Here is a 26,919-nt window from a genome sequence, read left to right as displayed (position 1 = left end):
AACAGCTCAAGTTCAAGATTATGAGTTTATGAGGGCAGTAACTGCAATGTATTGTTGCAGCCCTTTCACTGTCTCATGGCTGTATTAAGTGCTCATATGCTAAATGTACCAGTTACTGTACCACGCTTTCCTTTTGTTTTGACCTAATATTGTGTCGCATTAATACGGTTCTTTTTTCTCGTATTATTGCAACAGCTAACATTGGATAAGTAGGAATGACATTGTGTTGTACCTAATCCTTGTACCTGTGACCACTACCCTCTGTAACAAAAAAAAAACCCTGATGGTATAGTGTCCCAGCTGTTATGTAACAAGCTTTAAAAATACACAGATAATTTTACAAAAATAAAACCAAGTGCAGGTTATTCAGAGTCCAGTTGAGAAATGGCCAGTAATTTATTAGCCCTTGGCACCTAATTAGTTATAGCTAACTCTTATAATTTAGTCATCTATATGTTAGGGTGTTGATCAGGAAGTTGTATGATATATTAGAGTGACATGCTTCTAGCATGGTCCACATCATGTTTCTTTTTTTTTCTCGTGGAGAGAAGCCTGCAAGTATGAAAACTGCCATGCGTCAATGCACCCGTGTGCAAAAGGTTGCTGTGCCATCCAACAGTCTCAGCGGGGAAAGTTAACTGTTCTTCTTTCTGGGGTTTTACGTGCCAAAACCAGTTTCGATTATGAGGCACGCGGGAAAGTAAACTGCTTGTCGCAGGCTAACCACTCGGAGCAGTGCATTTCTTTTATGTTGGTATTTCATAATATCGGGGAGCTGTTGGTGCATTGTGTTAAGAATATTTATGTTATTGTCAATGACAGGGCCAGCTTGCTTACCCACTAAGACAGTTTCAGGGCCCTGCAATTCCATGCACATGATCTTTTTCAAATTTCATGGGGTGGGGGGGTTCATTGCTCAAAAAAATAAGCACACAATGTGTTCCTCGCTGGAAACGGTTTGTTTTGGTGTCGCTTATGATGCTCATCTGCCAAATTAACATCTTGACAATTAGAACAAATAAAAAGTTGGCTCATTACTTTGCTACTTGGATGACGTGCACCATGAATACTAGCACTTTTTCAACCAAACTCCAAAGAACATGCACTTTGTTTGTGTTGACTGAACAGTAATTTACTGATGCAGAAGTACTTTTCTCTTTAGTGTCCCTTTAAGACCACGGTGGTCAGGACCAACACAGTTCGTTTGCCTCCCCCCCCCCTTTTTTTCTTTAAATTAAAGTTTGTGTATGATGCACTCTGGTATAGCTGTTGAAAATGTTGCAATTATTGCTGACAAGCACCATTGTTGCACATACAGGAAAGTAAACAAGCCTTCGCTGTTTATTATTATGCATAATTTTCCCCCGCCTAGCTTGCAATGCCTACATCTGTAAAATTACCAATGGCTTGAATATTAACAGCACTCTTGTCATTTTATGGCTGATATCTTGCAGGTGTAAACCTGCCTTAAAAGGTTGCATAGTTTGCTAAACATCTAACTTTAAAAACTGTGCACCAAGAGGCTTGCACCTTTTGGCCAGTTTGAATGTTGCCATCCCAAGTTATACCAAATGCAATCTGCATTTTTGCGTTGAAAGGGGTTTGTAATAATAAATGATTCATTGTTTATTGAGATTTGCAGGTGCTTGACTGTCTCCGATATGTAATAACACTGACTGTTGGTGGCGGTGGGTGCGACAGAAAACTTGCAAAGAATATAAAAACAATGACAAACTAATTCTTTAGTGTCATTCTACAGTTCCTGAGTTATGTTAACTTGTACCACTGATACTTGACGTCATCAAAGCTGTGCCAGCTTGTTCACAATGTCTGCGCAGTTTGCTGTGGGCATTCACAGAGGTCACAAATATCTTATTCATGTCTTCCCTCTTTCTTTCCCTCTTCCCCTTCCCCCAACGCCGAGTAGCTGGCTAGAGGAATTTACCTCAGGCCGACCTCTCTGCATTTTGCATCATTAAACTTCTCTCTCTGTCTGTTGAATGTAGCCTGCACAGCTTAACAGGTTGCTTGTTGTTCTAGTGTCTATTATAATCTGTTTTGAATATTTTTACTTTGTTCAAAGGCACTTATGACAAGGCAAAGAGGAGGGCCAAGAAGGCGGAATGCGAGTCGGCTGTGGACACCACGGAGCTGTCGGGTAATTGCTAGTGTTTTTTGTTTTTTTATGCTCATGCTTATGTGAAAGGGGAAGGCAAACTCAGAGCAGGGTTACATTTACAGAGCAGTCGCTCTGCCAACTGGGCTGACCAGGAAGCTAGAGGTGACAGCTTCAGGCTAAAGTGGCAAGTCGAAGTGCATGCAACAAAGGTTACCAGGATACCGTACAGTCACTTCCAGATTAATATAACCTTGTGTTGACATGTGCTTGCCTCCTGCATAGCTCTCTATCTGTCCCCAAAAAATGGTGGTGTATGGTTGAGTATATTGGATCAAAATGTTCTTTCTTTTATTAGAGAACTTTTTTAAGTAGCTGCATTCTTTTTCTTTTTTAAAAAATCTCCATGCTACTTAAACAGCCCACTTTTTCTTTTATGACTATACCTTTGCCTTGAAAATTTCTGAATTGTTGATTTAGTATATAGTGGCTCAAAAATAAATGTACGTGCATAAACATTTAGGCATTGAAGCTGGCCATGGTGAAGAGGGGCGTGCTGCTTCACCTCGACTGGAGCTACCTGTACCCCATAAGCTTTCCATAAAATAACCATGCAATGTGTTTAACTGACCAGCTCTGGTCTTTTTATTAGGCTTCTCGAAACTAATGCGGTCACCATTAGGGTCGAACATGTGTGCGATGACCAGCCAAGTTTGAATTAATTTTAGGATTGGTATAACAAAAGTTGATCCCATAGAAATCTATAGGCTTCAGCAGGAACCTTTGAATGGAATGGAATATGCTGGAGTCAGCTTAGGAAGTAGGCTGTAGTAGCACTTTTATTTTGCATGTGGCTGGAAAGATTGTCAATGCGTTGCTGTACAGATCAATATGCACATGTCGGCATTTGTTTTGGCCTATCTGAGCAATGAATTTCTAAAAGCAGATGGCACTGAAAAATAAACCGAGACCTTCTTGCGATTTGTGCATTAAAGCAGCACTGAACCAACCCTTGATCTTGGCAAGCAAACACGTTCTACATGTAGCGGGAGGAGCTAAGAAGCAGTCTGTAAAGAAAGCTTTCCAGAGGGCTGCTCCTCACCATTTTTAAAGTGCTGGCTAGCTTCCAGTAGGCATTATGTGGTCAATTCTTTTGACAAATTACTTGTGTTCATACCCTGTCAGATTTATTAGAGAGAATTAGCAAGTGGGTAATCGACAATTGCCAATGCGTCGCCACTCCTTTATCATTCTTAGAAGTTTTGTCTGATACCCATCTTGAAAAGTTACCATAAGTTTCCTTCGAAAAAGTAAAGGTGAGGTGTGATGGGCCTGTCATTGCTACTGGCACTGCCCCGGCTTAAGAGGGAAAGTAAATATTGTTATCCTCCGAATGCCTTCGTTTATGAGGCCTTTTCAAACATTTTTTTAAATTGTATTCCTTGGAAAAATGCTGCACTCAACAGCAGAATGTGTTTCTCAAATCTTGGAAAAGGGCTCTCCAGGGCCCCTTTAAAAGTAATTATCAAAGAGGCTACGTGCTAGAACTCTTCCAGGAGGGCAAGTTCAAGTTTGAAATGTTCGCAAGAAGTTTAGAGAGTTTCTATGATCTGAAGAATGGCCCATCGTATGCTGAGCTGTGATCCTTAGTCACACGCAAGTTTGGAAGGTGAATTTATAGGTTCTGAGGAGATGTGTGTTTCTTTACATTTTTACACAGCCCATAAAAGTCGAATAACTTCGAGGTTGCTTTCATTCTGCAGTTCATTCTTGACACCTAAACGTATGACAGAAATGTTATCTGTATCATTCTGCAAAAAAAAAAACTCTAGGCTTTCAAATTGGTACATTATTTGAAATGTCTCTCTCGCATCATTGAGTTTATAAAGAGAACATGTTCAATGGCTATCATAAGTGCCACAGGTATGGTGCAAAGTTTCTGCAGGCAGATTTTTTCCAATCTTGAGATGCTTAATCAAAAATGATGACGCGAGGATGTACAAGGTCTGTCTCAAAAGTTCTTGCCATATGTTTTAAAGAAATAATTTCGCTAACTTTCGGACATATTGTGGTCACCTTCAAAGTACCGTACTTTCCGGTGTATAAGACGCGCTTTTTTCTGAATTTTTCGTCAGTGCGTCTTATAGAACGGTGCGAGTTATGTACGTTTTTTTCCCCCGGGAAAACTGCCGTCAAAAACGCATTCGATGTTATGGCCACGCGAAGGGCGCTGGTTGACATAATTGCTGCAAGTTCTGTGCGCGCTATCGAGGTGCCGGGTTCTTCTTGTGATCGAGTTCCAGAGCGCTGTGCGATGAGGACTGAGCAGCAACGCAAGCGGCGGCAGGTCGACAGCGAGTCGGCCGACCCCGAATTCGTTGCATCTGCAGATCGCTGTCACGATACAGCGCGCGCCGCTGTGCAAACTACGCAGTTGCTACCAGCATACAAACCGCCACCCCCCTCCCTCCCGCGCTGCCTTCCTCCCTTGTGCGCGATTCGGCTCACCGTCGGACGCTTTCACTCGCACATACAGGGTATGGCGCGCGGAGACGATGTTATCGCCCTTTAAAGCCCTTGGACTTTATACGGAACATCGCGGCAACCACGACGGCAGAAATGCGCCTGGAGCAGAAATATATGGTACCCTTACTACAGTGAACTAGAAGCACCCTTACGCTTGCGCGTGACCCACGTTCACGGAAGAAACGTCACAATTTTTTTAATTGCTTACCGAACGAAGAGGTGCGTCTTATACACCGGTGCGACTTATTTGCGTTTTTTTCTGGAAAAGCTGCCAGTTTGAGGGGTTGAGTCTTATAAAAGATGCGACTTATAGACCGGAAAATATGGTACTCCCCATTAGACACAATACAATGGTTCCACCTCTCCTTCTATTGCTGGAAGCACCCTTGAAAGTATTTAAATACCTATGAATTTTTGTCACCGAGACCTGTGCAAATCCTGATACTTTGCATTTACCAGAGTGCTCTGAAACAACCAAATATGCCATAAATGTACCGCTTCTGCTGTGAAGTAAATAATTTTGTGTTTCAGCGATGCTGCTGCGGGTGCAGCTGGAGGTGCGGCAGCAGAACAGGGACGTCTTGCATGAGCTGCAGCAGCTGAGGCATGAAGTACGGGTCGTGTCTGAGAGGCTGGATGAAACAGCCTCTCGACAAGACCCGTGCAGTGTCTCAGCCTGCCTTGTCGACGGTGCCTCCAGTTCTTCCTCGGCTACCTGCCGGCAATATTAAAGAAGTAGAGGCAGCCGTGCGGGATGAGGCTGTGGCTGCCACCTTGGTTTGTACTGCCCTTTTATTTGTAATTATAAGGCTATGTAACATGTGGAAGTTCTGTGCTGTTTCATGAAACATGGTGTGGGTTCTATGTGAAGGAACTTTGCATCGCACACACTAAAGAGCTCATGGAAATAATTTCCTGCTGTATAGTTTCTAATGACATATTTGGACTGGACCTTAGTTTAACATGCATCTAAATCGAAGCTTACACTAGTGTTCTTGCAATGAGACCTCATCGAAATGTGACCCTGACTGCCAGAATCAAACCTTTGACCTCGAGCTCAGCACCGCAACGCCATAGGCACTGAGCTACCATAGTGGCTTGCTGAATCGGTGATTTCCAACACCTCTCCGTAGAGATACATTCATGAAGCAGGAGTAAATCGTTAAGTTAATAAAAATCTATTGCTGATATAAAATGCAAACTGTGGCAGCTTTCTATAGAAGGACACAATGCAGAGCACTTGTGAATAAATTCTTTTTGTTGGAAGAGTTGGCACATCGTGAATGATAAATAGCAGTGCAAACAAGTGGGACACAGTACAGGAAAAGGGGTGCAATGATGTTCTGTATATACTGTATTTACCTCATTTTAATCTACAGTTTTGTTTTCTAGATAATAGTGCTTGAAAATTGCATTGCAATTGGATATGTAATGAAAACTACATTTGCAGCAAGTCTAGTGTACCTGTTGTCGAATTGCCTCATTGCACTAACATTTTTTTTCTTGTGCTACAAGCCCATGAAGCAAACTCCTAAACTATCCAGTTTCATGCAATGGTTCAAAGCATTTTCTAGAGCACTAGCAATTACTTAAAATTGTAAACCCACATACCCTGTGGCCCCCCTGTTACTTTTTATTCCACTACTCTGATTTTTCTGTGCTTTGTTTTATCTGCTACTATGCTACATTATGTAAGAGAATTCATGCTCTTCAGATTGAATAAGTGAAATACCCTATTTACTTATGTACGCACCCCCAACTTTCGTCGTCAAAATTTCAATTTTTTTTTCTCCCGTGTAATAAACGCACCCTGAACTTGCTGCCGTGAAGTAGGAGAGACACAGTACGATTCGGCGTCCGATATGGCATTCAGTGGGTGCGATTGTATCAAATGCCGAATTGTACGTGTCTCCTACTTTTATTGCAGTAGCAATCATATGGACACTCCACGTGCATTTTTGAAGTCGGCGCCAACGATCGTGGCTTTATCCCGCTTTGGAGGGAAGAAAGCGGGTAGGAAACGCGCCGTATTTCGTCGTGTGCATGGCGCCGTTGGGAGGGGAGGGAGGCGGCACAGCAAGTGCACATTGCACGGCCGGGCGTGCCCTATCTTGAAAACGATCTGCGTCGGAGGCTGAGTCTAGGTGCGACGGCAGCTTATACTTTTGAGCGTACTCCGTTATCGCCGCTCAGTTTGCGTTGAAGTGATACATGGCATGAAGGTCACTTCGCTCGCTGTTGCTGCAGCGCTTCCTCACACCAGCATTTCGACTGTGAGTGTCCGCGGTCATCGAGTGCGATTGGTTCATGTTTGCCTGTGCGCGCTGACACCATGCTGGTTAAATTACTGTGGAAGTTTATACGAGCGATAGAACTACTATCCTTACTTTGCAATCGATGGTTCGCCTTGCGGACGAAATTGCGGCTTTATTTAGAGGTGGCCGCGGAACAACAAATCGTTCAAAATTTTACCCTGCATAATAAACGCACCCCCCCCAACTTGCGCATATTTTCAAAGGAAAAAAAGTGCGTTCATTATGAAAGTAAATACGGTATTGTAATGGGGGTGCCCCATTTTCCATGCCGTAATGACAAGGGTTGGGAAAGTTGGTCAAATTGCGAACAGCTCGAACCATTGCATTGAACATTCATGGCAAAAACAGACGCTGGCCATAGAGAGAACACGGCCCCCGTGAAGGGGAAATAGCATTGTTTAATGTTTTTTCACCTTGGTTGCCATCCGTTTTGTTTTTTGACATGCTTTTTCCCACCCAGTTTAAACCCACAATAAATGTAATGCAGACCAAAATAGTGTTGTTGAAGGGGTTATATGTTCTGCCTTCCCCATGAAGCCTTGTTCACTGACATAGTCGTTGGCCATATGCCTCTTGTAGCTAAATGAAATCAATAATAGTCAGTGAACAAGGCTTCTGTGTAGAAGCCGAAACATCCTTTCGACAAGCAAGTCGAAGCAAGTGTCAAACCTTCCGATGTCTCACGTGGTTGCCTTCTGTGCCATGATGTTATGAGAGGGAGAAAGCTAAACGAAACCTGGCTGTAGAAAAACTAGTATAAATGAGGTATTTAGTGCACTCTGGGGTTTGCTAGTATATTTCTGGGGTTTTAGGGTCCGGAACCTTTACGTAAAGGGACAGACAACTGCTCAGAATATGAATTGAGAAAACCGCTTGTGGAAAAATGACCTATCCTACTGGTTAAAATAAGCCATGTTTTTCTCATTAAATGTGGATTTATATTTTTAATTCTTCCCCAAAAGTTGCGAAAAATGACCCTTGGCGCCCCACATGGCAAAAACATGAAGATGCATAAGTGGCCCGAAGAGGAGGGAAAACTGGAACAACTTGGTATTGATTCATGGTAAATAAGGAAGAGTGCACTGAAAACGTAGACGAAGGGAGACTTGACACACCACAAGTGCTGACTTTCAACTGGAAAACTTATTGAATGAATGAGTTTATGAACACTTGAACTGTGCATGCACTTGCAAGGCAGTGAACAATTCATGACATGCACTCGTGGTGATACTAAACACGAATGAATTAAAAAAAACATCACACTGCTCGACTGTCAACGATTTGCGTGGTCTAAAAAGGAAATTTCTCTTTCTTGGAAGACTATTGTAGGCTGACTAATGTAACCTGGTCCTGCGTTCTGTATTCTATAGGCCTCGTAAGTTTCATGAGTCGATTGGTCTGTGTGGCAAAAAATAATCTCGGTCTGAGAGAATTCTGCAGTGCACCCGAATTGCCAAATGCGAGAGGCGCAAACAGTGCATTTTGGTGCTCCCTGATACGCACGTTTACACACCGCCCTGATTGTCCCACGTACACTCGGCAACAGGTGAGGGGGATGCTGTACACGATTGCAGTGGCGCAAGGCACATGCATATTAGTGTGCCTTACAGGGCAGACATTTTTTTTTGGATTTGCACCTTTCTCCACACATTTGTAACTGCTGCGCAGATGCTACCCACCTTCTGGCTAAAAAAAAACAAATCTATGCCATGCCACGATCGCCCCCGCCTCCCTCCACCCCTTTTTTTTTTCTTTCAACCTGTGCGAACACTAGTGTCCATAGCATGCTTCAATTCTTGCACGAACTTTCCACAAGACAGCATGGTATTGGCATCTTGTGGAAAGCTTGTGCGGAAGAGTAAAGTTTGGAGAGTAAAGATGCGGCACCAAGAAGCAAGCCGTTAGCCATACATCCACTAGCGTTTGCACAGGTTGAAGGGGGGGGGGGGGGGTCGTGGCACGGCATAATTTGTTTTGTTCTTTTCAGCCAGAAAGAAAGTAGGTAGCGTCTGCCGTGTAAGGCAGACTAACATGTGTGTGCCTTGCGCCACTGCAATCGTGTACAGCATCCCCCTCACCTGTGGCTGAGTGTACGAGGGACAATCGAGGTGGTGTGCAAATGTGGGCCTCAGGGTGACCAAAATGCATTGTTTGTGCCTCGCATTTCGCAATGCATTGCCGTAACTGCGGGTGCACTGCAGAATTCTCTCGGACCAAGATACTTTTTATTGCGATAGCAATTATATGGACACTTCAAAGCAGATTTCTGCCGTCGGCGTCGCCGTCGCCGTGAGGTTCCGTATGACGTCAATGGAGATGAAATTGTCGCCGCGCGCCGTCGAACGCTGTATGTGCGAGTAAAAGGGCGCGAGGGACGCGCGCATTCACGGGGAGTGAACGCACGGCGGAGAACAAACGCGCGTTCTGTGCCGTGCTCCCTTAAGGGCTGCAGAAGTAGGCGTCTCTTTCCTCCTTTACAATCACCATATATGTAGATCAAACGCGCCTTCTTCTGACGCACGAAAGGCCGTGGGGGGGGAGGGGGAGGGAAGGGAGGCGACGTTTAGCTGCCGCACCAAGTGCCTAATTATATCAGAGGCTCCGGCAACACTCACCAACGCCGCACGCATTTTGTGCGAACGCGGGCATAACGCCGACGGCATCGACAACAATTCTGCGTGCTGCCGGTGCTGCTGCATGTCCAAGTTAATAAAGCTGATAAAGCTACTATCATTACTCCGTATTACTCTACAAATTTGCTATCGCAATTGATGCTTCGCCTTTCAGGTGAAACTGCGACAACTTTTTTGCCACGCAGACCAATTGACGCATGAAATTTGCGAGGCCTATAGAATACAGAAAGCAGGACCAGGTTGCATTAGTCAGCCTGCAATAGTCTTCCTAGAAAAAAATTCCTTTTTAGACCACGCAAATCGTTGACAGCGGAGCAGCGCGCTGGTTTTTATTTTTGTTAATTCATTATTTTTTAGTATCACCTGTTCTAACCACGAGTGCATGTCATAAATTGTTCACTGCCTTCCAGGTGTATGTGCAGTTCAACTGTTCATAAATTCGTTCATTCAATAAACTTACCAGTTGAAAGTCCGCACTTGTGGTGTGTCTACGTCTCCCTACGCTTTCAGGACACTGTTCCTTATTTACCATGATTAAGAGGCCTATCACATGGCTTTCTATTATTGTATGGGGTTGATGGTATTCTTATTAGTATTGAAATGCAGTCCACATTTTCTGTTATTTTTTTTACCTTGCAATATGCTGATAAGCCTTCGTTTGTGGTGAAAGTGGCACTGCCTTTGTTTTTGATGAGTTGCTTGGTAAGTCAATCGACAGAATAATAACCGGCGCCAGGCAGCCATGATGTAGGCGTATACTTGGGGGAAAAACGCTGTACAAATGTAAGAAGGTCTGTACGACAATGCAAGCTTGTTGTACCAGCTTTATGTTTTCAAAAGTGGTTGAAAAGGCCAAAATTTGAGCAGTTAACTGCAGTTCCCCTCATCCTGTGAAAGCAGAATGATGGACTGCTTTCACAATTTGCGAAGCTGCAGGTGCAAACATTGCTGAGGGTTAGCTTTTGGTTACCACAAAACTAGGTCTTTGAAAACTGGTTGTCAGTCCCTTTAACGCAAAATGTGAAGGCCTGAAAATACCATGTCGGTATGCCTTTAAGCTGTTTTGTGCCACACATACGTAGATCTGACTTTCCTGCACTCTAATGTCACATCCCCTAATTATGCATTGGAAGTTTGCATGGGAGTAGAACTGGTGTGCTTACAAATGATAGTGAAAGCTTGGAGAGGTAGTTACTATGAAACATAGTTACTGTGCTAAGGTTTATAAAACACAAACATGAAATGCACAGAACAGACAAGACCTGATGCACTTCGTGTTTGTGTTTCTTCCAGTAACGCTTGGGTGTTGTGGAGCACATTTACAATTAAAGGGCATTGCATCACAAACCTCTTCCAGCAAAAATGTTTTGCTTTGCACTCAGTTAAAAATTCACTTCAGTTGGCAATAAATTATATTCTGGCAGTATTGGTAGATTTTTCAACTTGAAAACATTGCCACATACAATGCTCATTTCCAAATCTCTGGCAATTTTTGTGAAAAGAGACTTAGTGAAATAAGTTGCTAAGTCTTTAGCACACAGTTTACCTGACAGAATTTGCAACCGCAGCCAACGTTTTTGAATCGAGGTTCACAGCATGCTCAGCGGCGAAATGCAGGATACGCAAAGTATTCCTGTGGATAATTAAATGCTGCTATCGTCTTCCCCACCATGAAAATTCTTGATCCATTTACAGGATCTTCATCCCTGTTGCCTTCGTTGACATTCCTGTTTTTCCACCCTAACATAGCGTTAACGTCATCAGTGATGATCACACCATGTCTTTACTAACCGAGACATATTCAACTGTCTCACCCGCTGATGCTAAACGTGTAAGCTGCCTGGTATGATGCAATTCATCGGCATGCTCGTCAAGCAATTCACCTAAGCTGCGATTGGTGCTAATGTAGAGCACACTTTCGCAATTTCTGCAAGGGCAGTGGTGGCTGAGTATGTCGCTTTCATAGTAAAAAATGAAACCAGCCAACAGGGACGCCTAAATTTCTTCGTTGTAGAAGTTGACAATTCATATGAAAGGCAGGATTTTGGCAAGGACAATCTCCTGTTATGCAAGCCATTTCGCTGTAGAGGAGTTCGGCTGTATACAAACTACTTCAACAATGCAAAAGGGTGACTAAGGAAGCTTTACCTTCGACTATCTGGCATAACTTCAAATTGATGAATGCCTCTTCCCCTTCCTGCTATGAAAGCTGTAAAGCACTTGGACGGGGTGCGCCATTACAGCCTTCATGGCATTCGATGCCACCTCGCGCAATGACTTCCCTCCTATTTGAAGGAGGTGCTTGCGCTGCAAAAGACAAAAATTGCCAGAGATTTGGCAATGAGCATTGTATGTGGCAATGTTTTCAAGTTGAAAAATCTACCAATACTGCCAGAATATAATTTATTGCCAAGTGAAGTGAATTTTTAACTGAGTGCAAAGCAAACCATTTTTGCTGGAAGAGGTTTATGATGCAATGCCCTTTAATTGTAAATGTGCTCCACAACACCTAAGCGTTACTGGAAGAAACACAAACACGAAGTGCATCAGGTCTTGTCTGTTCTATGCATTTCATGTTTGTGTTTTATAAACCTTAGCACAGTAACTATGTTTAATAGTAACTACCTCTCCAAGCTTTCACTATCATTTGTAAGCACACCAGTTCTACTCCCATGCAAACTTCCAATGCATAATTAGGGGATGTGACATAAGAGTGCAGGAAAGTCAGATCTACGTATGTGTGGCCCAAAACAGCTTAAAGGCATACCGACATGGTATTTTCCGACCTTCACATTTTGCGTTAAATCAACTGACAACCAGTTTTCAAAGACCTACTTTTGTGGTAACCAAAAGCTACCCCTAAGCAATGTTTGCACCTGCAGCTTCGCAAATTGTGAAAGCAGCCCATCATTCTGCTTTCACAGGATGAGGGGAACTGCAGTTAACTGCTCAAATTTTGGCCTTTTCAACCACTTTTGAAAACATAAAGCTGGTACAACAAGCTTGCATTGTCGTACAGACCTTCTTACATTTGTACAGCGTTTTTCCCCCAAGTATACGCCTACATCATGGCTGCCTGGCGCCCATTATTATTCTGTCGATAGACTTACCAAGCAACTCATCAAAAACAAAGGCAGTGCCACTTTCACCACAAACGAAGGCTTATCAGCATATTGCAAGGTAAAAAAATAACAGAAAATGTGGACTGCATTTCAATACTAATAAGAATACCATCAACCCCACACAATAATAGAAAGCCATGTGATAGGCCTCTTATTCATGGTAAATAAGGAACTGGTAAGTTTATTGAATGAACGAATTTATGAACAGTTGAACTGCACATACACCTGGAAGGCAGTGAACAATTTATGACATGCACTCGTGGTTAGATCAGGTGATACACAAAATAATGAATTAACAAAAATAAAAACCAGCGCGCTGCTCCGCTGTCAACGATTTGCGTGGTCTAAAAAGGAATTTTTTTCTAGGAAGACTATTGCAGGCTGACTAATGCAACCTTGTCCTGCTTTCTGTATTCTATAGGCCTCGCAAATTTCATGCGTCAATTGGTATGTGTGGCAAAAACGTTGTCGCAGTTTCACCTGAAAGGCGAAGCATCAATTGCGATAGAAAATTTGTAGAGTAATACGGAGTAATGATAGTAGCTTTATCAGCTGTATTAACTTGGACATGCAGCAGCACCGGCAGCACGCAGAATTGTTGTCGACGCCGTCGGCGTTTTGCCCGTGTTCGCACAAAATGCGTGCGGCGTTGGTGAGTGTTGCCGGAGCCTCTGATATAATTAGGCACTTGGTACGGCAGCTAAACGTCGCCTCCCTTCACTCCCCCTCCCCCCCCACGGCCTTTCGTGCGTCAGAAGAAGGCGCGTTTGATCTACATATATGGTGATTGTAAAGGAGGAAAGAGACGCCTACTTCTGCAGCCCTTAAGGGAGCACGGCACAGAACGCGCGTTTGTTCTCCGCCGTGCGTTCACTTCCCGTGAATGCGCGCGTCCCTCGCGCCCTTTCACTCGCACATACAGCGTTCGGCGGCGCGCGGCGACGATTTCATCTCCATTGACGTCATACGGAACCTCACGGCGACGGCGACGCCGACGGCAGAAATCTGCTTTGGAGTGTCCATATAATTGCTATCGCAATAAAACTAAGAAGGAGCATCTGAATACGCGATAGACATGTCCACAATTTGTACTGTTATAAAACACTGCGTCCAATAGCTGCACATAAAAGACAATTCGGAATAATAACTAAAACTTAAAATAATAACTAAAAATCTCAACACACTAAACACGTGTCAACCATTTATAATGTTCACTAGAGCGAGCTAGGGCTTAGCACTGAAGAGTATTGTAAATCCGTCATCCTCAATGTAGTCGCGTTCAAAGATGGTCCTGTTCACCTTACTAATAGTCAACCAACCCGAGGCTAGAAGAGCGTCATCGGTCGAGGGCGAAACAGCAACATCATTGTCAAAAAGGTCCTTCGGAGTGAACAGGCTGGTCAAGTGCGCATCGTTCCCGGATTTGTCGAGGAGCGTGAACAGACACGTCCTCTGGAACGGCTGCCCACTCGGTTGGCCATCATCGTCCCCACGGTGGACCGTGACCGACACACTCAGTTCCACCACGGTGATGCCGTCGATACAGACGGTGAACTGCACCCTGTGACCTGGCGCGATGAGGAACAGCGGGCTCTCGACGTAGTGTATGCCGACGCGAAGCTTGGAGTACCGGCATACCGTCCACGTCAACTCCTCGAGATGCTTTTCTTTCGGCCGATGCTCGATAACTGCAGGCGCTGCCGTGGCATCTTCGACGCTCGACGATGCGGTGACTGCCGTCAGGCGCTCGTAGATGAGATTAACTGCGCCGAGAATATCGCGGAACACGGTCCCGTTCAATTGGTTGACTTTTTCCACCGCTTCGGAGGCGGCCCTCGATGCCGTGGCTTCGATTAGCTCTTGGATGTGTTCGTGCGAGAGCTGAGTGACAGTCGCCGCAGCTTGCGTTGCCACTGGTTCCTCAATATTCACGGTACTTACAGGTTGCACCTTTCCGTCTCCATCCTCGACCAAGGAGCCGGAGGGGACGTCAGTCGAAGGTTTCGCAGTTTCTTTGCGCCGTTTCGACTTCGCAGAGCTAGACTTTGCGGTTATCGAATGGGCGGCCTCCACGTGACGGCCTTTGGCAGCCTCAGCGTTTTTGTCCCGTCTCGACTTCGTAGACGAAGTCTTAGCGGTTGCCGGATGGGCGGCCTCCACGTGACTGACGAGCAGCGACCGCGGCAGTCTTCTGGAGCAGAGGCCGCATGTCACCTCGTAGCAGTCTCGGACGTGAGCCTGCATGTCTTCCAGGGTGCCGGTGTAGCTGCATCCGTAGTCCCTGTTACAACAGCATGCTACCAATGTGCGCAGCACGTCCGAACTGGTGGTGGCCATCGGCACAGCTTTACGCGGACGCAGAAGCTTCCTGTCCACGGGGCACCAGAAGGCGGTAGAAGTCTTCATCACAATTTGAAGAAAGCATGGACCGCAATAAACGTGCTTGCAGCTCAGCGTACAGTGCTCCAACGGCACCACGGAGCACAGCGAACAGACCAGCAAACCCGCTGGCAGCTGACCTACGAACTGGATGGGACGGCCGTCGAGAACGTCGCTGAAGCCCTTCAGAAGACACTTCGACTCGGGAGCGGAGGTCATGATGCAGCAGCACGAAATCGTTGACGAAGCTGCTGTAGAGAAGCTGCAGGTGTGAATGACCGAGCGGTCGCGGTGAGCCTCGTCTTTAATGCGGGTGAAAACTTCGTCGTAAGTTGATCAGCCTTACCGCGCCAATCGAATGCCTTAGCGGTGAGAGACGCAAAGCTTGCTTGCTTGCTCCTTATAACACTGCACTTGCCCACTATACCAAGAAACCAGTGGTTTAAGAGAGGAGGGGAATGAAACTGAAAAGAGAAAGTATAAAGGCTGTGTAAACTAGGTATTCAGCAAAAATAATTAAGTAGGCTAACTAACTTTACAGATATTTTACTTTTAAAAGCGAAGCTTTCTTGGCCTTTTACCCCACTCTGGTTTCCGTTTCTTACCGCTCCTATTGTTGGTGCTACTATCGCTTGCTATCATTGGCGCGTTAATGCGTTATGTATGTTTAAATTTCGCCGGATTTCTTCTGCCGGAAGAGTGCGTAAGAGACTTTTCGTGCTGCCGCTTTTCACTTTCCACTTCTCGTTCAAAGAACAGGCGAAGAGCGAGGGTAAGGTTCGTCAAATGCGCGCCCGGAGAACACGGGTGCGCCACGGGACATTTTTTGTTGATATAGTAACCATGCGAGATTGAAAGTAGTGGTCAGCTTTTCGCCCCCTCAACGTCGCGTGCGACAACTACAGCCAGTGATAAAACACACGCTGCGGTCGTTCAATGGATTGAAGCGCTTGGGGCAGTTGAAGAAAGCTCCTAGGCCCGTCCGCGTCGAGGACAACGCGGAGGGAAGAAATAAACCAGGATGGGGCGCAACGTTACGCAACCGGTCCAAAGTTATCGCATTCGCCTTTTCACTCCCGTGAACTCATAGAGTTTCCCACATTAACCAGTACAGAGAACTCTGGCGCTGCTAGCGTTCAGCCTCCATGTGAATGATGGGTATTACATGGATTTGTCTGATCTTCGTGCTTGGGGCATGAGATGTGGCTTCGTTTGTTACGCTTTATCTGGGCCGAAATATCAAAGCAATTCATACTTCTTTTTTCATGCAGAGTGTATTAATATTCTACAAACACCTATTATCACTGCTAATTGCAGTTGTTCTGCTCGTTCGTGCGTCCGTGTTGTAATGGTTTCAATATCGCGCTTCTGTGCTTATAGATCCTGCGTTCGAATTTTGCTGTCGGACAATTTTAATAATGTTTGCGGAATTATTTATAACGCAGTAGTTTCTTAAAAATGATCACTTTGCAAAGTCACGAAGCCATTTAAAGGGACCCTCACCAGGCCACATAATAAATTTTGGTTATACGCCCGAATTTGTTACGTGCCCTCGAGGGAACGTCCTACCGCAATAATTTTTCAAATTGGCTCATTAATAGCCGAAATAGAAATATTCCAAGCACCGCTATGTTGGCGGTTAAGCACTAGCTTAACCCCCAACATAGAGACTATCTCCACTTGCCCCCGTCTAGCCTCCGCAAGCGAAATACCTTCCCTCCGTTCTCCCGACCCGACATGAGTATCGCTTGACGCATACGCCTTATTATTATTTTTTCTCGCGTTCTGTCTGCGCGGTGCACTTCCGGTGACGATCTTGCGCGCGAGCTGTTGCGTTTGTCTCGTTTCGCGCAGCACACGATTTTGCGCCCTGTGAACGAGAATACTTGACTAGCGATACAACTCAGTGCTACAGGAGCACTGAGGCAGACGCAAGCGGATCAAACAGCACGATCACGCGCCGGAGCCTTGTGGAAAATGGCAGATAGTCTCGTTTTCTGCGCGCGCGACTGCACGACCTGGGAACAAGCAGACGAAACGGAAGTACGTTCCTCTTGCTACGGCACGGAGTACTCGCAGACGTTTGGTTTGTATGATTTATTATGTCTCTAAACTTTAAGTCGTCGATTGAAGCAACAGATCAAACAAATAACTGGTGTTGCCTTTAATAATTCTCGACGTCCCAGCACCGCCATTTACGTAGGCGCCCTTGTGCGATTAACGTCGACTTTACGGCTTGGAGCGCGGCGCCCGCGAGGAGAAGGACGCACGCCGTTTGCTTTGAAATTTCAGCTCCTTTCGCGGCGCGTAGCGGTATAATACTTTTCAGGTACGTTCGCCAGCGCGCATTGTATGCGCGGCGCTCGTCAGCTCAAAATAGGCCGAACCTGGTAAGGGGCCCTTTAAAGCCAGAAGGACAAAGTTTTGGCCAAATCTATGTACTCACTCCCATACTGGCTCAACTGCCCTGCCTGCAGATTCTGTAGGCAATAGAACCACAGTTCCCTATAGTAATTGTGTGAAACTCTATGCGTCAGCTCGGCCCAACACGTTACTTTGCACTCAGTGAACTCGGACCAAGTGGGCCCCCTTACCGTTCTCGGTAGGATTTCACAGATGCGCGCTTCTCTGGAAGCTTTGCTAACCGCTTTGTGCACATTTATTGTGCGAAAATGATTGTGAAACTGCGGTACTGCGGTCGTTTATTGCAACGTAAGCGTTTATCCCCATCTTTGCACCGTGCGAGTTCGGCTATTGGGCATTGGTGTCACACCCGCCGTCTTTTCGGAAGAGCGTGCGCTGAGCTATAGGCTAGCGCGGCTGTGGAAGGCGCAAGCACTTACAGCGATGGGATTGTGCGTTGAGCCGACTTTTCGCAGCTTCAGTTTTGTTACGTAATGCTCCTTTCCTCGATCTTTCCTTCCTACATGGCCCATGGCGCCAGCGGTTGATTGCGTGAACAGCGAATCCGATGAAGCTACACCATAGAACGCGGCCAAATGTTACCGCTCGTCAGCAACTTTAGGAGGTGCAGTGCTGTTACTTTGACGAAGACGTGCTGACCCAAGAAAGTACGTCTACTGAGCTTGAATTGAATTCAGGGGTTTCAGGCACAGCGGTGGACAGTGGGGCTAGTTTCGGTATTGGCAATAAAGGGTCGCCATGACACTGGTAGACAAAGGGAAAATCAGTAACTTTTGCATATGTGACACTATATTTTAAATGCGAATGCATTTCTATGGTCGGAGCATGTCAGGCGTCTGTCGGTGTCCGCGCGCCGGCAGGTGTTATCTCTCCGCTCTCACTCCCTCTCTCATAGCAACAGCTGCGGGCGCGCGCGCTTATCCTCGCCCCTAGCAACCGGAGCCGTGGTGCGGGCGGAGTAGCGGAGAGTGAGTGGAGAGGAGGAGCGCGCTCTGGCGTGTGAGGCCGCTCGCATCGCGGGAACTCGGCGGAACTCCCGCGTGTGTGGAGAGAGTGTAGCGAGGGTAGGTGCAGTGCTTCGCCGCTCCTTCTCTCGCCGTTCGCTCTCTCTCCTCCCTGCGCCCCATCCCCCGTTCGCTCGCTCGCACGTATATATAAATGGAGTGAAGCGCGCGCCTCACTCTCGACCGTTCGCTGGCTGGCGCCTCTCAAGGCGATGGCAGAAGTCGGTGAAGGCGAATGTCTGACGGCAACGGTACCCCTAGCAAGAAGTGTAATACAATCCAACCCGAGCATTACACCTCTCGCTGGAGGTGACGTCACTGCAGTAGCTTCAGGGTCATCATCAACCGGAGGAGAAGAAGCGGAAGACAAGGCTGCGAAGTGAAGAGCGCGTGATGCCGAACGCAAGCGAGCGAAGCGAGCTGCCGATACCGTACGCCGTGCTCGCGAAGCCGCTGCGAAACGCCAACGCCGAGCCGAAGATCCGGAAATGTGAGCTCGATACGCCGCTGTGAGACGTCAACGGCGAGCCGAGAACGCTGAAGATCGTGTTCGAGACGCGGCGGAGAAACGTCAACGGCGAGGCGCCGATCCTCGAGTGAAGCGGCGCGAGGCCGAGTCCAAGCGGCAACGACGACAGGCTGATCCAGCTGCCACCCGCGCTCTCGATGGCGCCACGCAAGCGGCGGCGCGCGCTCGGCAGTTTCCGCAGCCGGACGCCTGTTTCAAGCACGACTTCGAGGCCCACAGCTTTGGTCACAGCTGCAAGGTTTGCGATCGGTTGTGGTTCGACAACAATCTGAGCGTGATAGGGAACATCAAGAAGGACTCGAGTCGCTTGAACGCGCTTCGGGTTCTTTGGAACGAGTTTGGAAGAGGAGGCCCCGACGACGAGCACGGCGACACCATCATCGCCGTCTGTGACGACAACCCTCGTCTGGCGCCGTTCAAGTCGTACCTGGTGTGTACCTCGTGCCGCGAGTCTCTGGTCAACGGGCGCGTCCCTTCGATGAGCGTGAGTTTCGGCTACCGTTACCCTCCTCGTCCGGCGCACCTTCCCGATCTGAACACGGTCGAAGAACGGCTCATCTCGCCTCGACTCCCCTTCATAAGCATCAGGCGCCTGACCCGAGGTAACGGCCAGTTTGGAATCAAGGGACAGGTGGTGAACGTTCCGATCGGCGTTCCCAGCGTTGTGGAGTGCCTTCCTCGCATGGTACCCGAGGACGTTGCGATCGACGTTCACGTCAAGCGGAGGTTGGTGAGTCCGGCAACGTACAAGCGCGGGTTGGTCAAGCGCAGCAACATTCTGGCTTGACTCAAGCACCTGCAACACACGCCGCTGTATCGCGCCATCAACGTTCGCTTCGACTGGAGCCGGCTCGATTACTTTGACGGTGACGAGACTGCTGAACGTAAACGAGAAGGAGAAGAAGAAGAACGGAAAGAGGATGATGACGATGATGAGATCGAAACTATCCCTCAAGACTTTGACGTAAACGATTCTCTGCAGTTGGCGATTGCTCTCAACGCAGTTTCAAAGACGATGTTCTTTAACGAGGAAGGAGATGACGGGCCCGGGGTGGATCGCGTCAAAGAAGAGGAAGAACGAGAACAGGAACAACGAGACGGGAACGTAAAGAAGAAGAAGCCGCGCGTGCGCATTGTGATGAACGACGGACAAGAGAGAACGGAAAACGCCGATGGCTGTGACGAGGCCGAGACCGCTCGCAAGCTGGCGGATCACTCGCACAGTCTCCACGTTGCTCCGGGTGAGAATCGCATTCCGATCGCGCTCTTCCTGGAAGAGTACGCCGAAGAGCTCGCGTTCCCCACCATCTACCTGGGCGTGCCTCGCAAGATCACCGGACCGTGTCCCACGCCTTTCGTCAAGGCCAGCAGCGAGATCAGGCGGACCGATCGGCGCGGGGCGACTCCGGAACACGTCCTGTACATGGCCGTGAAGGTGATGCGCTACAACGTTGCCGAAATGACCATGACGTTCCGGACCAACGCGGCCACCGACTCGATCACGCGCGAGCAGCTTGAGAACGGCGGGCAGAGGTTCCTCGACGACAGGCTGGACCGCGACCTCGGTTTCATGCGCGGCGTTCCCAACACGGTTCAGTACTGGCAGGAGCGGCGCAAGGACCTCTTTGCCATGATCAGACAGCTGGGCAAGCCGCACGCGTTCCTGAGCATGTCTGCGTCCGAAGTGCACTGGGAGCGCCTTCTCGAGACTCTGGAGCGGCTACGAGTCGGACCCGAAGGTACGGCGCGCGTGGTCGCCGAGATGATGGCCTGGGAACGGGTGGAACTCGTCAACAACGATCCCGTGACGTGCGCAATCTACACCAACCGCATCTTCGAAGTGACCATGAACGTGCTCAGGGACAAGCGCTGCTCTTCGTTCAGGCCGTACGTTGTGCGAGACTACTTCAAGCGAGTCGAGTTTCAGCAGCGCGGCAGCGCGCACGTGCACGTCATTCTGTGGCTGGAAGACGCGCCCGAAGACGAGGAGCTCAGCGGAGCCGAAGGGGCCATGCCCAAGACGCTGGAGATGGTGGACGCGCTCCTGACGCTCGACACCTCTCTGCTCAAGCGGCCGCGCAAGCAGACGCACCAGCACACGCACACGTGCTACAAGCGCGGCCGAACAAAGTGCCGGTTCGGCGCTCCGTTCATGTCGAGCGGGTCCACCAAGGGCCGTATTCTGAAACGTTCGCCTAGGCGAAATTTCTTTTTTCGCTTTCAGGCGTGCGCTGATTGGCTGTTTTAGCAAAATTGGATGAGCTGATTGGGTGGTTGAGCCCGACGTCATTCAATTTTGCTCAACCAGCTAATCAGCGCGCACGCTGATTTCGCCTAGGCGAACGTTTCAGAATACGGCCCCAAGATTCTCGGTTGCGTTTCCTCCGATCGCGGACGCGGCCATGGAAGACGCCGAGACCATTCGAGAACGGGAACGGCGAAAGGACCTCAAGGCAAAGTACGAAGAGATGCACGAGGCGCTGGAACGCGGGGGAGACGTTGCGAGCCTGGACGATTTTCTGCGCACCTTCAACGTTCGCTCCGAGGAAGAGTACATGGACGTTCTGGGCGCGGGCGTCGCGCGTCCGTGCGTCCTGCACCGGAGGACTCCGGCCGAAAAGTTCGTCAACGCCTTCATCCCCTGGATAGGCCGAGTCCTCGATTCCAACATGGACCTGCAGATCATACTGGACCACTACGCGTGTGCCTCGTACGTTGTGGAGCTACGTCAACAAGGCCGATCGCGGCATGTCCAACCTCAAGCGCGCCGTGTCCAACATCCTCAAGGAGAATCCCAACGACGACTACGAGGCCGTGATTCGCAAGCTCCGAGTGGACATGCTCAAGGGAGTTGAAATGTCCGCGCAGGAAGCGGCCTGGTTCCTGCTCAGGCAGGACATGTCTCACAAGAGCAGGGACGTTGTATACATTCCCACTTGCTTCCCCGAAGAGAGGGTGCGCGTGCGCAAGATGCGCGAAGAGCTGTACAAGCTCCCCGCCGCGTCCACCGACGTGTGGAAGCTCAACAACGTGCAAAAGTACGAGGCCAGGCAGCAGCCCGATGAGCTCGACGATGTGTGTCTCGCCGACTTCGCCAGCAAGTACAGGATGGGCCAGGGCGGTCGGTACGTGCCCCGAGACAGGCCGGTGGTGATACGTTACCGCAACTACAGTCCCGGCGACGATGTGGACTCGTACATCCGCGAGCAGGTGTTGCTGTACGTGCCCTTTCGGAGCGATGCGATTGACGTTCTGGACGGCAACAAGTACGTGAAGCTGTACGAAGACAACAAGGAGCTGATCGAGCGCAAGCGCAAAGAGTACAACCCGGCCAACGATGACGTTGTGGTTGGAGAGTTGGTTGGCGAGTACTATGCCGAAATGCTGCGCATGCGCCAGGAACAAGAAGAACAACAACAACAGCGAGAAGAACAATCGGATGACAGTGACGTAAATGAAGTGGTGACGGCTGTCTCTAAGCAGCAACAACAAGAGCAGCAACGGCAGCGGGCGGTTGACGCCGATGTTCTGCCGAGCGACCGCTTGCTTCGCTTGATAAAGGAGACGGTCACGCCGTCTGGCGCAGTACGCAAGCGGCAGGGCGTCATGGATCGAGACGCGTACCTCTCGATGATGCGCAGCACAAACGCCGAGCAGTACGAGTTGCTGCGCGAGATTCTCCATCGCCAGACCACTCCCGGCCAGCCTCCCCTGCGAGTGTTCTTCACCGGCCCCGCCGGTTGCGGCAAGACGTTCGTCCCCAAGCTCGCCATGGACGTGTACAACAGATGCAGTGGCGGTGGTGGTGACTCGGTCATGGAAGTGGACGCGCCTTCGACTTCATCGTCTGCACTGGCACCGGTAACGTCATCGTACAACGCGTACGTCATCTTCGCCAGCACGGGCAAGGCCGCCGTTGCAGTTGGTGGCACCACCGTTCACGCCGCCTTCAAGCTCGTGCGCAGTGCCACTACCGCTGGCAGGCAGGCGGCTCGCATCGGCATCATGGGAGACGGCGGTCTGAGCCCCAGCGATCTCAACACGTTTCGAGTCGCGTTCCGCCGAGTCAAGTGCGTCATCATCGACGAGGTCAGCATGATTTCTGCCGATCAACTCAGAGCCGTTGACTGCCGTCTGCGCCAGATCACGCAGCGTCTGAACGAGCCCTTCGGAGGTTTGGACGTCATCCTCTGCGGCGACTTGCGTCAGCTACCGCCCGTGCGCGCGAGCGAAATCTACAAGCGGGGCCGCAGTGCGGACGGACTCATCGGACACACCGTGGTCACGTGGCATCATCAAGACTACTTTCCCCTCGTGCGAGTCGTTCGCCAGTCTGACATCGGCTTCTCCAACGTCCTCACAAATATTGGAGACGGCCGCGCGCTGGAACCGGACGAGGTGCGGCTGCTGGAATCGCGCTTCGTCACCGCCGCCGAAGCCATGGAACGCGCGCCCACTGCCGTGCGCATCTTCTACTCGAACAACGAGGTGACTCGCTTCAACGAGGCCATTGCGCAGGCGCAGGGAGACGGCGGGTACCGAACGCTGCGAGCTCGGGACGAGTTTCTCGGGTGCAAGACGCCGCACCTGCTGGAGAACGCCAAGCGCAGGGTGGAGCGGATGGTCAGCAGCGAGTTTGCAAACCTCCCGCGAGAAGTGTTGGTCGTGATCGGCAAGCCCTACAGGATCACCTCCAACATTGACGTTGTGGACGGTTTGGTCAACGGCGCCGTTGGAGTCTTGCGCATGTGCGAGTTTGAACAAGGAGGAGAAGAAGAAGAAGGAGGAGAAAGACGCGCGAGGCGTCTCTGGCTAGAGTTTGACGTGCCCGGCACCGGCAAGTTGACTCGCGCGCGCGCCAATCGCGCCGTGCGCGAGGCCAAGAGCAACGGCTGCGTCATCAGAAGCGTCACCTGGGTACCCATCGAAATGCAGTCTCTCACGCTCACCATTGACCGCAAGGCCGGCATTGCCTTCAAGCGAACGCAGTTTCCCCTCGTCCAGGCCAGCGCCATTACGGTTCGCAAGTCTCAGGGGGGAACGTACGCCTCGGTCGTGTACGAGTACGCCAGGACGCACCCGCACAAGCTCGTCTACGTTGCGCTCTCGCGCTGCACAACCTCAACGGCCTCTACCTCACAAACTGTGACGGAGACCACACCTTCTACCATCGAGAGGCCAACCCGGACAAGCCCATGGTGGACGAGTTTCGCAGGCCCGAGAGTCACCACCTGCACACCGTCACGCAACGATACCTCGCCGCGTTGAAAGAACAGGAACTGTCTCGAGTGTGCGAAGGTGGCTCCAGAGAGTTTACGCTCGCGCTCCTCAACGTTCGCTCTCTCTCCGCCCACGCGCTGGACGTTGCCAGAAACCCCGTGCTCGGCAAAGTTGACCTCCTGTGTCTCACCGAGACTGGGAATAACGGCACTGCTGCCGGTAGTGGTTGTGAGGACGCTGTGGTTCGCGGGTACGACGCTGCTGCGTGCGCGCGCGCCGTTGCCACTCGCCGAGCGGGCGGTGTGGACGTGTTCCTCAAGCGATACCTGCCCTTCAGCGAAGAACTGCGACAGCAACGGCAGTCCTCGCTTCTCGTCCTCGATCGCCGCGTCTGCCCTAGTGTCAGTGGTGGTCTGTATGACGATGGTGCCGACGACGCCGTCAACGAGTAATACTTTGCTCGAAGCGGCAAGGACGGCGAATACTGCGGCGTTAATCTCGTTGCTAACGTGTATGGGAACCTCATATCGCATGCCGTTTCCACCTCGCCCGTTCGAGACACGTCTCCGTACAAAGACTTCTACACCCTTGCCTACACCGGAGACGGAGTCTTTGTGGTGACCGTGTATCTCGCGCCCAACCTCGCTCGTGACGCCGTTGCCGCGGAACTGGACGCGGCTATGGAAAGTGTGTGTGCGCTCCAAAGTATCTGACCCCGTCGTTTTGGTTGGTGACTTTAACGTGGACGTGAGAAAGAAGAGCGGCGAGTGGTTGGTGGAGTACATGCGGACAAAGTACTCTATGCAGTGTGCCTCCGCCGAGTCCGACAAGTGTCCGACTACATTCACGGAAGTTGCATTGATCTCGCCTTTACCCGAAACTGTGACGTGCGCATGCTTCTCAAAGACCCTTCGACTGTACACTTTAGCGACCACAAGCCTGTGATTATGGCCGTCAGGTACAATGACAACACAAACAGGTGCTGATGAATGTGTAAATAAATGGTTACGGTATAAATCCTCGTCTCGTCATTAATTTACGCCATTAAAATTACTACGCCGTGTACTCTCGGCGCAAGAAATGCATTCGCATTTTCTTACGATTCCCTTCGGGGAGGTGGGGGCAATTTTTTTAACCTACATAGAATACAGTGATGTGATTATCTGTAAAAATAAAATGTTTTTAGCTATTTTCCTTTTTCGAATGCGATATGTTCATTTAGTCGCTTCACATTATGCGTCAACGGGCGGCGCTTTCGCTTTTATCGACTTGGCTGCCATTCCGTTCGTCTGCTCCGGCCGCTCTCTGCACATATGCGCACGTGCAGGCCTTTGCCTTCTACTGTGCGCTGCAACATTTTCTTTCTGTATCGGCGAGTGCTCCAGCGATGTATGAAGAACAGAAGAACTGCCACACGACGTTCTGCGCGTGGCTCTGTGGTGTGCCAACACGAGAAGGGACAGCAGGGCCCCTTTTTTCCGCTTCCAAGAGAATGAAAGGTAAGCACGCTTTTTATGCAGTTATGTGGTGAATAGCCGCTAACCTCATCCAAACGGCTATAAAACGAAAGGAAGGGTATTCCGTACACGGTACATTTCTCTGTGGTGTGTAAACACATTGAAGCTACCTATGGACAGCAGCTCCTGACACATGTGAGTGCTAGCTGACCCGCTTACGGAAATTGCGTTCCGTTATATCTCGGCGACTGCTGTTCGCTTTATGGAATAAAAAACTGATAACTTATCTTTGTTGATGATGGTTGAATGCTTGCTGCACGGACTTGGGGGTTAAGTTAGAGAACATTGTGCTTACCTGTTCTTTGTTACACATTGCAAGTATAGGCTAGAGCTTCACAAGGTACGGAAACCAATTGAAGAAGCGCTGCGCTAGTGCAGAAATCACTGCAAGCGCTGTTTTCTTGGCATTGTCTGCAACAGCTACCGGGTGCATTTCACGTTGCGCAGCGAAATGTTGTGTCGCTAAAAAATTAAAAAGGAAACGCCTGCTTATCTGTTCTTTTTTATCGAATATTCATCTGCGATATGCGATGTTCGCGGTAGTGAACTGAAAACTGAGCAAACGGGCAGATTTTTTTCAGAACGGAGCGAATTTACCTTCGGGTCAAGTCGCGCTGGCGCGCAATGCATACGAAAGTGCTTACGTCGGCGCTTAGCGAGCCACGCGCTCCAGTGTTCCGGCAAGGAGTGCTCCCCCTGTGTAAAACAAATTCTTCTAGAGTAGGAAATGTTCATGGACGGTTGACCGGTGGCTTACAACTTTTGAATGATCGTCTTCCAGTAATAGGCATTCTGCAGAAGTAGGAAGACAAGAATTATACAAAAGGTTGAACAAACTAATCCGTCAGTGCCTAAGTGACAAGTGAATAAGAAATTAAGGGATCAAGATAATTTAGCTGTAAGAAACTGTTCAGTGTTTTCAGACAGCTGTTGAGAAAGCAGCATTACCAAACCTGTTACTTCAACATAATGGCAGTTAAAATAAGAATTCGGATTGTAAAATTTTTGTGCCATATCTATTAGCATAAGTTCCACACCAAAAGTAAGAGTTGACGTTCATTAATTGAAAGCACAGTTTTGCGGAAAAGTGCTCAAATTTGTTCCTGCAATTTCACTGAGTGTGAGCATAAAAAT

General features: G+C 49.0%; 3 protein-coding genes across 3 annotated transcripts; 2 read left to right on the top strand and 1 right to left on the bottom strand.

Annotated features, from left to right (window-relative positions):
* Window positions 1–13,901: 13,901 nt before the first annotated feature.
* Window positions 13,902–15,368, bottom strand: LOC125944854 (uncharacterized). Its single transcript, XM_049666241.1, has 2 exons — window positions 14,838–15,368; window positions 13,902–14,750 (listed from the first exon to the last, which is right to left on the bottom strand). The coding sequence occupies exons 1-2, from the start codon at window positions 15,308–15,310 to the stop codon at window positions 13,937–13,939; spliced, it is 1,287 nt and encodes a 428-aa protein (XP_049522198.1). The 5' UTR covers window positions 15,311–15,368; the 3' UTR covers window positions 13,902–13,936.
* LOC125945065 (uncharacterized) lies at window positions 15,309–20,070 on the top strand. The gene is made up of 2 exons (XM_049666630.1): window positions 15,309–15,359; window positions 19,158–20,070. Exons 1-2 carry the CDS (start codon window positions 15,309–15,311, stop codon window positions 19,833–19,835), a joined length of 729 nt encoding a protein of 242 aa, XP_049522587.1. The 3' UTR covers window positions 19,836–20,070.
* Window positions 20,064–24,720, top strand: LOC119449071 (uncharacterized). The gene is made up of 4 exons (XM_037712261.2): window positions 20,064–21,237; window positions 21,458–21,635; window positions 21,730–24,161; window positions 24,203–24,720. The coding sequence occupies exons 1-4, from the start codon at window positions 20,064–20,066 to the stop codon at window positions 24,718–24,720; spliced, it is 4,302 nt and encodes a 1,433-aa protein (XP_037568189.2).
* The last annotated feature ends 2,199 nt before the right edge of the window (window positions 24,721–26,919 follow it).

This window comes from Dermacentor silvarum, chromosome 4, assembly GCF_013339745.2.
Source record: "Dermacentor silvarum isolate Dsil-2018 chromosome 4, BIME_Dsil_1.4, whole genome shotgun sequence".
NCBI classification, from domain to species: domain Eukaryota; kingdom Metazoa; phylum Arthropoda; class Arachnida; order Ixodida; family Ixodidae; genus Dermacentor; species Dermacentor silvarum.
Note: the sequence above shows the minus strand (reverse complement) of the source record. Positions and strands in the feature narration are given on the sequence as shown.

What these genes read in the sequence shown, in the direction of transcription:
- LOC125945065 (XM_049666630.1), top strand. Translation starts at nt 15,309, where the DNA reads ATGATGCAGCAGCACGAAATCGTTGACGAAGCTGCTGTAGAGAAGCTG. An exon ending in CTGCTGTAGAGAAGCTGCAG is followed by an intron (nt 15,360 to 19,157) that starts GTGTGAATGACC and finishes CAACGACGACAG; the next exon opens with GCTGATCCAGCTGCCACCCG.
- LOC125944854 (XM_049666241.1), bottom strand. Translation starts at nt 15,310, where the DNA reads ATGACCTCCGCTCCCGAGTCGAAGTGTCTTCTGAAGGGCTTCAGCGAC. An exon ending in CCGGCAACCGCTAAGACTTC is followed by an intron (nt 14,751 to 14,837) that starts GTCTACGAAGTC and finishes CGCAAAGTCTAG; the next exon opens with CTCTGCGAAGTCGAAACGGC.
- LOC119449071 (XM_037712261.2), top strand. Translation starts at nt 20,064, where the DNA reads ATGTTCTTTAACGAGGAAGGAGATGACGGGCCCGGGGTGGATCGCGTC. An exon ending in CAAGGGCCGTATTCTGAAAC is followed by an intron (nt 21,238 to 21,457) that starts GTTCGCCTAGGC and finishes CGGCCATGGAAG; the next exon opens with ACGCCGAGACCATTCGAGAA. An exon ending in CTACGTTGCGCTCTCGCGCT is followed by an intron (nt 24,162 to 24,202) that starts GCACAACCTCAA and finishes ACTGTGACGGAG; the next exon opens with ACCACACCTTCTACCATCGA.